At 39.3% G+C, this 13,417-nt stretch overlaps 1 protein-coding gene across 1 annotated transcript in view; it reads right to left on the reverse strand.

Moving 5' to 3' along the window:
- The window catches only part of ZNF292 (zinc finger protein 292), a 56,551-nt gene that overhangs the window by 22,223 nt on the left and 20,911 nt on the right, over positions 1-13,417 (reverse strand). Inside the window, exons 2-4 of the mRNA XM_031611200.2 lie at positions 6,341-6,495; positions 5,245-5,323; positions 2,172-2,307 (exon numbers count right to left, since the gene is read on the reverse strand). Of these exons, the coding sequence (XP_031467060.2) occupies positions 2,172-2,307; positions 5,245-5,323; positions 6,341-6,495 (370 nt within the window). The remainder of the gene's footprint in view (positions 1-2,171; positions 2,308-5,244; positions 5,324-6,340; positions 6,496-13,417) is intronic.

A 13,417-nucleotide genomic window follows, 5' to 3' on the forward strand; every position in this document is an offset into this window, starting at 1 on the left:
TGTCTTCATTATCTGAATGGGGAGGCAAACACTGCTTTTGAATACAGGGAAGCCACACAAACTCATAAGTACCAAGCACACATTTTTTTTTTTTATTTTTACTTCTTTAAATTTAAATCTGTTTTTCATTGAACAGAGCTCTAAGTCAAGAAACTCATCATTACCTTTAGAATTCTCCTCTTTGCAAATGTTGTGTACATTGGTGACACTTTGCAGAAGGGATGACGTTTACTTTTGATGACATTTTATCATAACATGTAATCTTGTACAATTTAGGCAGGCAGAATTTTCTACCATCAAGAGAAATAATAACTCTAACAGGAGTCACTCAAAAGGGCAGTCAGTCCTTGGAAGAAGCATTCTTGAATAAAAAACATTCAGAACTAAAAGAAACCCTGCAGTGGCAGTAGAAGACTTGTTAGAAAAACATTGAGAAGATGAATACTCATCACAACAAGATTCACAAGTGAGTTTAGAAGGGACTCAAATACAAGGCAATCAAATACTAATTCCACCTCTCTTAGAAGCATCTCACTGCTGCTAAAAGATGGTTGATATGAAGCTACTATTAGAGTATTCTGGAAGATTCTAAAACTGCATACCAATCTAACATCTGTATTATATAATTCATAAATTATTAGAAGTGACAAAATGCAAATCTTGTATAAGAGTAAGGATGATTCTGTAAAAATCATCATATTCTATATTCCTTGCACTTATCAGAGGGAGTTATGAGAATGTGGGGAAGAGAAATCCAGTTAATTTTCTGAAGGTATTAAAGGAAGTCTCTAAAAACCTGTAAAGACACTAAGCAATCTCAGTATTAGAAACCAGATGCTTACATGGATGAGTTAGCAGCTGAAAGAAGAGAAAGAAGAAAGACTCTGTGAATTCACTGAAGACCCCTACTAGCACTTTTATGAACATCTGGAAAATGGAGTAGCAACACAAAGTGACAAAATATGCTGATAAAAGTATATTAAAATAAGTCAACTGTAGAAGACTAAAGAAGACTGCACTTTAGTAAGTGACATACTAGCCAAAATGCAAATGCTCATAAAACCCCCCCAAGTGATTTTTGTGGGAAAAAAACCCCACAAGCATAACTTTATATGCAGGAAAATAAGATTGTGTCTTGGAGAAATATCCTAAAGCTGTGAAACACATACTACTACTCATTAAACAAAGTGGGACTAAAACAGAGCTTTAAGAAAACACTGCTTCAATGTTCAGTCAAAAGTAAGCCTAATATTAGGAAATCATATGATAGGGACACAGAAGGAAGTTCTGGGAATTCAGTACATGTACACCTTGACTACTGAATAAACCTCAGCCCTTTGTATCAGAAATGAAGCTGGAATACAGTATGGAAGACTAAAACACCACAATAGAGAGAGAAGCAGGGATACAGTAGCAGTCTAACAAACCACATTCTACTGAAAAGATGCATTCATTAGAAGATGCAAGTAATAGTTTTTCATAAGTAGAGAATATCACACAATATGAGCAATACGCTAAATGTAAGAGAAGCTACTTTACTCGAGAACTGCAATTCTGCCACAGACACTTAGATGTGATGGTTCATACAGATTCTAAAACCAATAAGGCAGTCTCAAAGAATTAAAAAAAAAAATCAGTCAAGACTTATTAACGCAGAGATAGCAATTCTGAATTGCAAATCATTGGCACCTGCAACAAGAAATCAGGAAAATATCACTGTACTTCCATGTTGTTTGTGCACTGTTCCCTATGCAACTGCTGTTAGCCAATCTCAGAATTCTGGTTTAAATTAATATTCGGTAATGTCCCACTTTGCATTTCATAGGTGAATAAATGCCATGCTCATTTTAAATATAATTTTACTTTTTATGTCAATTGGTTTTTGTATAGCAAAACTGAACTTACCTAATTTTAAAATATGTAATCTCCCCTCACACAGCTTATAGGGACCTCCAGTTAAGTTTACATTTTATGCAAGTTACTAACACTATATTATTGATACATTCTTATGAACATACTGTTTCATTAATTCAAAGAATGCTACAAATATATTTTATTTATATAGCTTATAAATGAATCACAACCTATATTGAACAAAAGGCTTATTTATAAAAATAATATCCCAGTGCATTAAAACACATTTTTTTCCCCATGATTGTTTTAAATTTTACCTTTCTCAGGATCCAAGTGCTCCTGGGAAAGAATACTACACAAGACTGGGTTCTTCCACACTCCCTTCTCTTGAGTAAGCGTAGTTAAAATATGCAGTTCCTGGCTGCCATTTTCCATCAAGTTTTTATGAGCCACCTGAAGAACGTATTTTATGAAACAATGTGTTAAAAAGAGAGAAAAGAAACATATGTCTCTTATATTCTTTTATATCTTACATAAAAAAACAAACAAAAAATCTCCACAAGCCACCAGACAAAGAGTTAAATGTGTATCAAAATAACCTTAGTATTCAGCCTGCAACAGCATTACTTTTGTCTCCACTTCCTAAGATTTAGTCAGAGAAACCTAAACCTCAGGAGGAAGACTGAACATCCCCAATTTGCAGTGCAATTTATCAACAAAGCTACTTCTGAAACTAGAATTTTGAAACATGCTTCCCTTTTGAAAATTGAGGATGAGAAACGTCTCTTGCACACATATTGGTGTGACGTCAGCTGCAAGACCTGATGGTTCTACTCAAATATGAAGGCAGACTGAGTTCCTAAAATTAACTGAAATGCTTTCTTCTACATCTCAATAGCAGGATTTGTTCTGGAAGCAGAGTTCTATTTGGGAGCAAACTAAATTGACTGAAAACTCTGAGGATGACATAGCAATGCACAATTAACGCTAGTTCTGAAAGAGGAAATTGCTCATTTCAATCTCTTCACATTTCTTTTACTTTCCCACCTGCTCTGAAGGCTATGGAGCCTCCTGGCATAAACATGTCTCTTAGGAGTTAATCTGCATTAGACAGATGCTAGTAAAAAATCACTGTGAAAATCAGCTTTGGATTTTCCTTTATTACTTAGGCTGAAAATTATGAAGTAACTATCTTGTCTTTTTTGCTGTAATTATTTCACTCTCTCTACCCCACTACATATTTTGATAAATTACAGAATATCTGGAGTTGGAAGGGATCAGTGAGAATTGTAGAATCATAGAATGGCCTGGGTTGAAAAGGACCACAATGATCATCCCCCCTGCTATGTGCAGGGTCACCAACCAGCAGACCAGGCTGCCCAGAGCCACATCCAGCCTGGCCTTGAATGCCTCCAGGGATGGGGCATCCACAGCCTCCTTGGGCAGCCTGTTCCAGTGTGTCACCACCCTCTGTGTGAAAAACTTCCTCCTGATATCTAACCTAAACCTCCCCTGTCTCAGCTTAAAACCATTCCCCCTTGCCTATCACTATCCACCCTCATAAACAGCCGTTCCCCCTCCTGTTTATATGGTCCTTTCAAGTACTGCAAGGCCACTGTGAAGTCTCCCTGGAGCCTTCTCTTCTCCAAGCTAAACAAGCCCAGTTCCCTCAACCTTTCCTCATAGGAGAGGTGCTCCAGCCTCTCCTGGCTGGAGAATCACTGACTAAAACTTCTGTCTCCACACAGGACCGCCCCAAAATTCAAACCCTGTTGTCTAAGAGCATTGTCCAAATACTCCCTGAACTCTTGCAGCTTGGGGCCATGACCACTCTCTTGGTGAAGGACCTTACCCTAATCTCCACCTGCTCCTCCTCCAACACAGCTCCATGCTGTTCCCTCAGGTCCAGTCACTGTCACCAGAGAGCAGAGATCAGAACCCTCCCAATTTCCCTAGTGACAGAGATGTTGGCCACCACGAGGTCGCCCTCTAGTTCTTCACAATTTTTGTCGCCCTCCTTTGAACACACATTACTATTTTTACATCCTTCTTACACTGTGGAGCGCAGAACTGCCCACTGTACTCAAAATGAGGCTGCACCAGCTTTGAGTACACTGGAACAACAACTTCTTTTAGCTATACTGTGCCTGATGCGCTCCAAGATAGAGTCTGCTCTTTTGGCTGCATGGGCACACTACTGATGCACACTGAGCTTAACATCAATCAAATCCTTCCTTCCTCTGCAGGGTTGCACTACAGCCACCTGCACCCCAATCTATAAAGTACATACAGGATTACACCATGCCAGGTGCAGAATCTGGCATTTGATCTTGTTGAATGAAATACAATTGATTATTGCTCAGTGTGATCTACCAAGATCTCTCTTTGAGTCCTCTCTAACCTCAGGCTCTTCCTATGTAGTTTAGAATATTCTGCAAACTTATTTAGCGTGCACTCAAACCCAGCGTCCAGGTCACTGATAAAAATATTGATGAGAACTAGCTGTAAAATTGGGAATACCAATAGTAACTGGCTGCAAGTCTGATATTATCCCATTTCTACAACCCTTTGTGCCCTATCCTTATGCCAATTGTTCACTCATCATATTTATACACACCAAGCTGCATGCTGGACATTTTGTCAGAAGGATACCATGAGGGACAGTATCGTAAGTTTTTCTAGAATCCACAAAACTCCCATTCCTTTTGTTCACTAAGTATGTAACCTCATCATAAAAGGATGTTAAGTTGGTAAGGTATGACTTCATAAATCCATATTGGTTTTGATCAATATGAATTGTCATTTAAGTATTTTTCAATAACTCGCAAAGTAATATTCTTCATAATTTTGCCAGGCATGAAAGTGAGACTAATTGCCAGGGTCTTCTTTTTTGCCCTTCTTGAAAACTGGTATAACATTTGCAAGCTTCCAGCCAACTGAGAAGCACATTTTGTTTCAACACCCTTCTCTGATAGCAGAGCTCTAATTCCTAACCAACTAGTTAGCCCAGCAGATGATCTAACAGTCTGGAAGCCTTGATAGATCTTGATAGATAGATCATTCAAAAAAATAAACCTCAAGCACACAACAGTAAACAGCAAAAAATAACTTAGACAATATTCTAACAGTTTTTAAAAAAAGAAGTATACTTTAAAGAGTGAACTTTCTTTCAAATATTTAAAAGGAGTTTTTCTCCGAAGCTACTACATGAACTATGATAGAGACAAGTGATACAATTGACAGCAATTGTTTCAAAGTATACTGAATTTATAGCTGAAGGGTTTGATCTTTATCATCCAACAGGAAACAAGTCTTCAGGCACACTACATAATATCCTTACATTTCCAACACATTTTTAAAAGTTAGCAAGTCTTCATTGCTCAAACTCACCTGTACAAAAGCCTGAAACTCTTCCCATTTATTTTCAGGTAAATCAAGGGGCAGACATAACAGAAGTTCAATACAGCTTCTGGAAGGCAAATATGAATAGTATCAGATGCATTTTTTTGCTTTTAAAATGTATAATAAACAGTTTTTTATTCTAGTATCCAAATAGCCATTTGTTTAAAATGCCAAAGTTGCAATATGGTTTATTTTGTTTGAACAGATAAAGAGAAGGTGGTCTTGGATACTTATGTGTAATTTAGAAAATCAGAATTTTCCACTGAAGTCCAACACTGTAAACAACTTGTTAACAGCTGCGTAAATTGATGCATTTTCACACTGCATGGGGATCAATATTAACAACGTACTTCATGCTAGGTATGGTGGCTTGTCCTAGATCAGAGGAGTCCTAAAGACTGCTCCATCTCCAATAACCAAAGATATTCTTTCTCCTATGCAGCATTCACCATGAGGAAGGAAAGTGTTTCCCAACTGCACTGGGGCTGGCTAGAATGGAGTTCATATTCTTCATGGTAGCTTGTATGGTGTTTTGACCAAAACAATGATTTTAACAGCCATTTTAGCTTCTGTTCCACACTGTTCATACAGCACCAAGGTCCTCTCTTTCTCATTCTCCCTCTCAGTGAACAGACTGAGGGATGTGCAAGAGACTGGGAGACGGCACATCCAGGAAGATGACCTCAACCAACCAAAGAGACGTTTCATGCCATGCAATATCCTGCTCAGCAATAAAAAAGGGCAAAAGGGAATTTACAAAAGTTATCCATCTTTTGCAGAGGAACTGGCCGAGCATCAGCCTACCTGTGAGAAGAGTTATGTGACTGCCTTTAAGTCGTTTGTTTTGTTCTTCCACTTCTCACTTACTTATTAAATAATTATTATATTGACACCACAGGTTTTCTGCTTTTATCACTCTTGTTCTCAGCAAACAGCTGCATGGTGCTTGGCTGCCTACCAGGATTAACCCACACCACCAACCTATTTAGAATTTTTATAATAGTAAACTGAACTGAGAAAGCATTCAGACAGTGAAAAGTTATTATTATACAGTTTCTGTTTAGTAAGCAAAAAACATACTCACAGTGCTAAACGTTCAAGCACAAAGGCTACATTTTCACACTCAGAGGTAAGATAAGGTCGTGCTTTAACATAACTTCGGATAGCCACTGTATACACCTCCAACAGGGGCAGAGGATCTTCTGACGTTTTCCACTTTTCTGCATACTCCAGCAAAGTCTGTTTAGGGAGAGGAAGAAACACATACAAAGTTTAGGAACAAATACAAGTTTTTAATTTTGTATTCCTCACTAACAAGACTTTCCTCCTTAATGATTATATTTATTGCCTTAATAGGAATTATGTAGGTCGCTCCAAAAGTAATGCCTCCTACTTATTTCCATGAGAACAACAGCAGATACAAAGGGCACAACAACAGCAATTGATAAAACAGAATTTCAGCTGCAAAACGCTATTTTGCAACATAGTCATCACCACTAGCTATGCACTTTTGCCAGTGATGAACAAGACTCTGCACATCATGCTTGTCAAAATCTGCAGCAGTGGAGGTGACCCACTGTCACCACTGCTGAAATGCACCACTCACTGAAGCACAGTGCTCACGTCCTCTGTTTGGCCTCCATTACGTTCAGCAAGCTTTGATGAATATCAGTTTGTGCTACTTCTTCCATATGGAGGAATTCAGTGCCACACCTTCACTTCATTCACGCTTCCATGTCAAACGCCATGTTTTCAGACTGCCCTTCAGCTGCCATCTTTCACATGGCAATAACAAATAACGGAATATTGACCAGAAGGTTTAACCTCTATTGCCGTCCCACCAACATTCACTTCTGACACAGCAGGCCAATGCAATAAAACAGAAAGCATTACCCTCGGAGCAGTCATCATAAATGTTTTCAGGAATGTACTTTTTCCATAAAATACACTGTTTCATTAAAAATTGAAACTTAACCCCCCCAACACACTAAGAATTGCTCACTGATCACATAAAAATCAAATGAGTGACAATTTCCCCTCGTCATAACACCAGATGATTCTGTCTGCGTTCACATTTTCTGAATATAAAAGCCTAAAGATCAAGTCTGGAAACACAGATAATCTTTTTTCTCCTCCATACACCCATAAATGAGGCACTGAAATAAACATTTTTAGATGCACACTTGTACAGTTTAGCTTCTAAAGCAAGTAAATCAAAGCATTATCTTAATTTTAAATTCTATACATTTAGGAACAGTTTTACTTTTCCTCTCTTCTGCCATCTTGGCAAACTAAGCATTTTGAAGACTACAAATATACACCTAAAGCTCATTAGTTAAAAATCCACTTTCCTACTTGCCACATGAATAGAAAAAAAATGATTTAGAAATAAACCAAAATAGAATGAACCGATTAGAATAGGACTAATTAGAACATGCAACTCTGCAGGGATGGGAAAACCACCACCACCACCACCAAAAGTACAGAAGACTTCCATTCATGTCAGGGAGATCAGGGGGACTCAGACACACATTTAAGTTGGAAAAATGAGTATGGTTCTCACATCAACATACAAAACTTCCCCCTTAGATCCCTGCTCTCAAGCCTAGAGCAGCATAACTGGTAGGCAGACAACTTCTGCACTATTGCAGACTGTAGACTGATGCATTAAGATGGTGGGTGTTGCTGTTTACTTTTTGGGGATGTAACAGATAGAAATCTCACAGTAACAAAGAGCAATTTTGGTTATTCAACACTCCGCTCAAAGAAGGAGCATTAGAGTAAGCCATTCAGAGTAACACCCTATGAGGATTCTCATCCCTGTGAGCATCCTGAAGGACAGAGATCCTACAGCCTCTAAGAGTAACATGTTCCTGCATTTGACGAATGTTTACTGTGGCTGTTGCTCACCAGTATCATAGTGCTGAGTAAAGGGACTGGTTTCCCGCATGGCTGCAGTCACATTAACACAGAATGAGCACAGAGTGGCTGCTCAGTTCTCTGTCTAGCAGGACAGCAGGGCTTTCCCTGCAGAGCTGCTCCCCAGCAGTTGGCCCCAGGCTGCAAAAGCACAGGGCATTCCCTCCCACGTGCAGGGCCTCAGCTCTCCTCAGCTGAACTCCCTCAGCCCATTCCTCCAGGCTGCGGAGGTCCCTGTGAGTAGTAACCCTGACTTCCAGCATGCACACTGCTCCCATCAATTCAGTACCATCTCCAAACCAGCTCGGGGTGCACTGCCCTCTCATCTCATTCACCAGGAAAAAGTCACAGATCCTGTGCTCCAGCGTCAAGGCCAGACAGGATGCCATAAGAGCCTGTTGCCACCTGGACTCTGTACTACACATCACGGGTCCTTGAGACCCACAGTTCAGCTACCTTATTATATTGCCTGCATAAGCAGCCTTTTTCATGGTTTATAAGGATACTGTGGGAGACAAAGTCCAGGGCATTGCTGATATCAGATAAAAAAACAAAACAAAACAACTACATGACATTAGCTGCTGTCCTCTCATCTGCAGAACCAGCTATTGAAAGCATGGAAGGAAACTAGGTTTGTCAACATTAAGGTCTTTCACATAGCTCCTATGGTCAAGGCCATCAGTAGAAGTCATGCTTTCTCTTTTTATGTCAGATGTAATTAAAACACTTTTGACAATATTAGTTCAACTCTGTCAAAGTTTATTTCCTATAGAAGACAATCAGAAATAGTCCTCTGGACAATGAAGTGTTTCTGCTACAAAATGTCTCATATACCTGAATAAAAAACAATGACGTGCATCTCAGCTAATTTGAACATGCAAATATTAAAATGTAACTTTTAATATGCAAATATAACAATATTAGTGAACTCTTTATGCCTGGGATGTAATGCAACTCAAACTATCAAATTAGACTTTGAGCAAGCCATCTCTGCCTTTACGGATTAAGAAGGTAACAGAACATTAATTCTTTGGAAAAGACAAGTCTGTCACATTAAAAGGCAAACCAAAACTAAGTTTATTCCTGTCTTCTACAATTCAGTTTAATGCAACTCAAACTCAATACTGCCTTGTCTATGTCACACATCTGTCCTGAGTTAGCTAACTGTAGTATTAAGAACATGCTTAAAATTCCCCTGTTTGCCAGTGTCCAAAACAAACACTCAGTAAAAAAAAAATCTGTGTTAAACTGAATCAGAAAACGTTTCAATGTGCTTATTTGCAGTCACAATACCACAGCCAAGTTGCAGCACAGACAAAACAAAACAGCAAGGGTATTCCAGTCAAGGACATTACAGGCAAAAAAATTCTCATTTTTTTCTGGCAAATAAGCTGCATTAAAACTGATTTTAATTTAAAAGGAAATTTCAAAACAAAGTCACCTTTAAAAGAAGTTACATGCTCCACCTTTTGCTGCAGCAGAAGACAGTTTCTGCAGCACCCAGTGCTCCCTGCTGGAATCCTGGATCTCAAAGGAATATCATCTGTTTTGCTCTCACAGCCAACACGATCCCCTTGTAAGAGCAGATAAAAAAAGCACCGCAGATCATGGCAGAGCAATCAAGGGACAGCAAAATACAGCAGAAGCACGAAAGAAGGGACAGCAAAAGAGGTCTGGATAAACAAGCTAGCAACATTAGCAAATGTGTATTTCTGTATCATATGGCAATTTGGATCAATGAGCTAGAATAATCAGATCAGAACAAGATTTCAGCTTCATAGGATCTTCAAAGAAACTCCTGTCAGAAGTCCCTCTCTTCCCAAACGCTCATACAGCCAGACACGCTGATTTCAGTTACTGATTTGTCCTAGGTGACACACTTAAGGATGCTAGCAGTAAAACAGCAAAGTTGAACAAAACAGCCCACCTTACTTGATCTACTAACAATAAAGCTTATCTAATTTTATGCTTTTATAAAAGAAGAAATTCCTCCTCCCAGGTGAAAACGTAAAAACCAGCTGCTGGTGACATTATGAGTAAATGAGAGACAAGCACAGTAATAAAACATTCAGCACAGCTCTCCGTTCATTTGGATTCTTAAATAAGCCAGGAAAATTTATCATAGTAGTATGGAATGCTGCCTTGCATATTCTGCCATTTAGTTTCATTCAGCTGATTGCTTAAATCTGATACAGTGGATCTGTCCATCATCAATCTGCCAAATAGTTTCTGCCAGTAAGATAAGTTTGCATTTAGAAAGTTGATATAGCAAACAGGATTCCTCACTTGATATCAGAAATGCTAGGTTTACCAGTTACTTGATGTAAATATGATTTAAGGTACAGCACATCTACCTCTTCAGAAATCTGCAGCAAGCAGCCAGATTAATTCAATCTTTGATGTAGCAAAGGACATTTCAAAGTTAGCTACCAAATCTGGACAGCATATCCTTAAAACCTCCAAGTGTGAAGTTGAGCAGCAGAGGAAAGAAAGGGTGCAAGGCAGGAGAAGGAACCCTTATTCTCTCCACAGATATAACTTAAGCAACTGGTTATCTGATAAGCAGGGCCAAAGAGGATTCTCACCTGGCGCTGCAAAGACAGACAGCAACACCTAAAAGAAGAAATTAACTGCTCTCCTGGAGAGATACTAAAGCAACTCATGGTAAGTGACGACGGAAACAGGCATCAACCAGATCAGAGGATCTCAAGTTTCACAGGGCAGGAAAGAGAGCTCACAGGTAGTCAGCATGCTGAAAAGCTCCAGTGAGGCACTACTGGAGTCTGATCTGAGTATGGGAGACTATTTAAGATCAAAGGGCCATTAAGACAGAACCCAGCCAGAGCTGTCCCAGGCAACTAGGAACTTTACAGAAGCATCATGTAGTCATTAATATCGGAAAATTGGATTGAGGAGGAATTACAGAAGCACCTGCAGAACCTACAGAAGTCCAACCAACACCATCCCAATCCAAGTCTAGCTTATTAAGTTGAAGCAAACAAAATTTTATTTTGAAAATATGTTTAGAAGCAGTTAACCAAAATAAAATTCAATTTAACCAACAAATTCATGTTGGCAAGTTCTTAGAATCCACCATCTAATGAAAACTATTTGGCACGCTGATGGACACTGTTCTTTAAAAGCAATGCATACATATCCAGACAAACTGTATAAAGCAGGCAGAGAGACTTTCACTGTAACAGTGGCACTAATTTCAGCATTAAGTAGTGCTACCTGTATCTCCTGTATATATAGATCAGCCACTTCCAAGCCATTATATGAACTATATTAAGCACTTACGCCCACCACGCCCTTCACAAATATTCTTCAAGTATGACAGCTTTCCTTGTTTGGATGTCCTCAGACTACACAGCACTGTCAGTGTACAAAGAAAATCAAATTCATTCTGTTTTGTTTCATGAATCATTGTTGTGCTCTGTTTACAACCATAAAAAGGAAGAATCTTACCCCCAGCCCTGGGCCTCATTAAGTTATTTATCTCCCCCGTTAGGACATGCTTGTTAATCAAGCCAAGTACTGTGTTCAGGGCACAGCAGCAAAGTTCTGTTCCTCTGTGAGTTCGAAAGTGCCTTTTATTTCAGCTGCAGCTTACATGGTCAGGAATGCTCTGAAAATGGAAGCATTTCAATTTGTGCAACAAAAATCAATATACATTATATATGTGATTTAAACTGTGGAAAATACAGGTAATGTTCAGACAACATCTTTTATCTTTCTCAGTCTTTATCAGCGTGCTTACATAAATATTTCACAGCAACAATGCACCCACCAGACAATGTGTTTCTGCTTTCAAGTATTGCATCCAGCAACCTCCTTTGCTAAAATTAGCCCTGCAATACCAAAGCAGTGTTTCATACTAGAAGAAGGGACTGTTTACTATTAACTGGAGTTTGACATGTATGGTCCACGCCTACATGCTTCTTGAGAATCTGACCCTAAGATCTGATTCTTTACCTCTTAGACACCTGGATACAGGCAAGCTTACTTAAGTATGTTAAAACATGCCTCAAACTGTCACTTCCATTCCTGTCTAAGCCCAAGGGACTAATAGAGAGAGAAAGTGACGGACAGCAGAGACACAGGTCAACTGTGCCTCTGAAAGCACTCCCGTAACTAGCAAAATGTCTATTTCAGTGGCTACCCTCAAGCACGTTTACATGAGCAACAAGCATGACAAAATCGTTTGGAGATGAGCCCATTAGCGCTGCACACAGTGGCAGCAAGAACACCCTCCGTGAAGGCAACTTGGAGGCAGTGGCAGCAGCCGCTGCATTACAAGCAGTAAGGCTCAGGAGTGAAAGCACTGCTTAGTCAGATCACCCCGGTACCTCATGTTCACACGGAGCTCATGAAGGGAGGGCTCACCTTCAGCTGGCACAACCCTACAATCTTCTCCTCCAGAATCTGACAGTAACTGACCCAAAAACACAGATACTTTCACAGGTAACAGCAGAACAGGCTGGTTTCAGAAAACAGGGCAAGCTTTACACAAAGATCCATTCGCAACTTGTATCATTAGATAGATCACAAGCAAATTAAAGTGAATTGAGGATCCTGAGTTTGCTATCATCATGCATAACCTCACCAAGCAGCACGGTGCAGCTGTAGGCACGTGGTGAAGGGCTGCCAGATTCCCTCTCAGGGCAGAAAGCTGATACATGTGGGGCTTGTTAGTGGAAGATGCCAGGAGCTGAATGTCAACAAAGATTGCCAGCACTGATGCAAAAAAATGTAGCAGCCTAAGTAAGAAACTAAGGCACTGCAGCAATGACTCTGGAACACTTTTCTTGACAAATATCTTAGGAATGACAAGACTAAGTGGATTCACTTCCACATACCAAATACTGGACTGGATGGGGCAAGCACACAATCTCTAGCAACACTTCAAGGGTAAAGAAGTTTTTGTCTTCAATAAATGTATATATAATTCACATACATGCAAATACACATCATATCAGACAAGCTTCCTTTCAGTTATATTTTTCTTCCTGTAGAGCTACAGTAATTCTGCTATCCTTGAACCAGACTTTTCTTTTGTTACCTCAAAAAATGAATAGGCTAACTAAGGTAAATAACCAAAGAGAGTACAAGTAAATTAAAAAAAAATAATAAAAAAAATCAGTTTCAAAGATGAAAGTCTAAAGGTATGTCGTCTGTGAAGTACTTCTCTAACAACACAAAAAGACCTACTTGAGTTCCTCTATAAGCAAAACTACACTCC

This window comes from Phasianus colchicus, chromosome 2 (assembly GCF_987193195.1).
Source record: "Phasianus colchicus chromosome 2, bPhaCol1.hap1.1, whole genome shotgun sequence".
NCBI lineage: Eukaryota > Metazoa > Chordata > Aves > Galliformes > Phasianidae > Phasianus > Phasianus colchicus.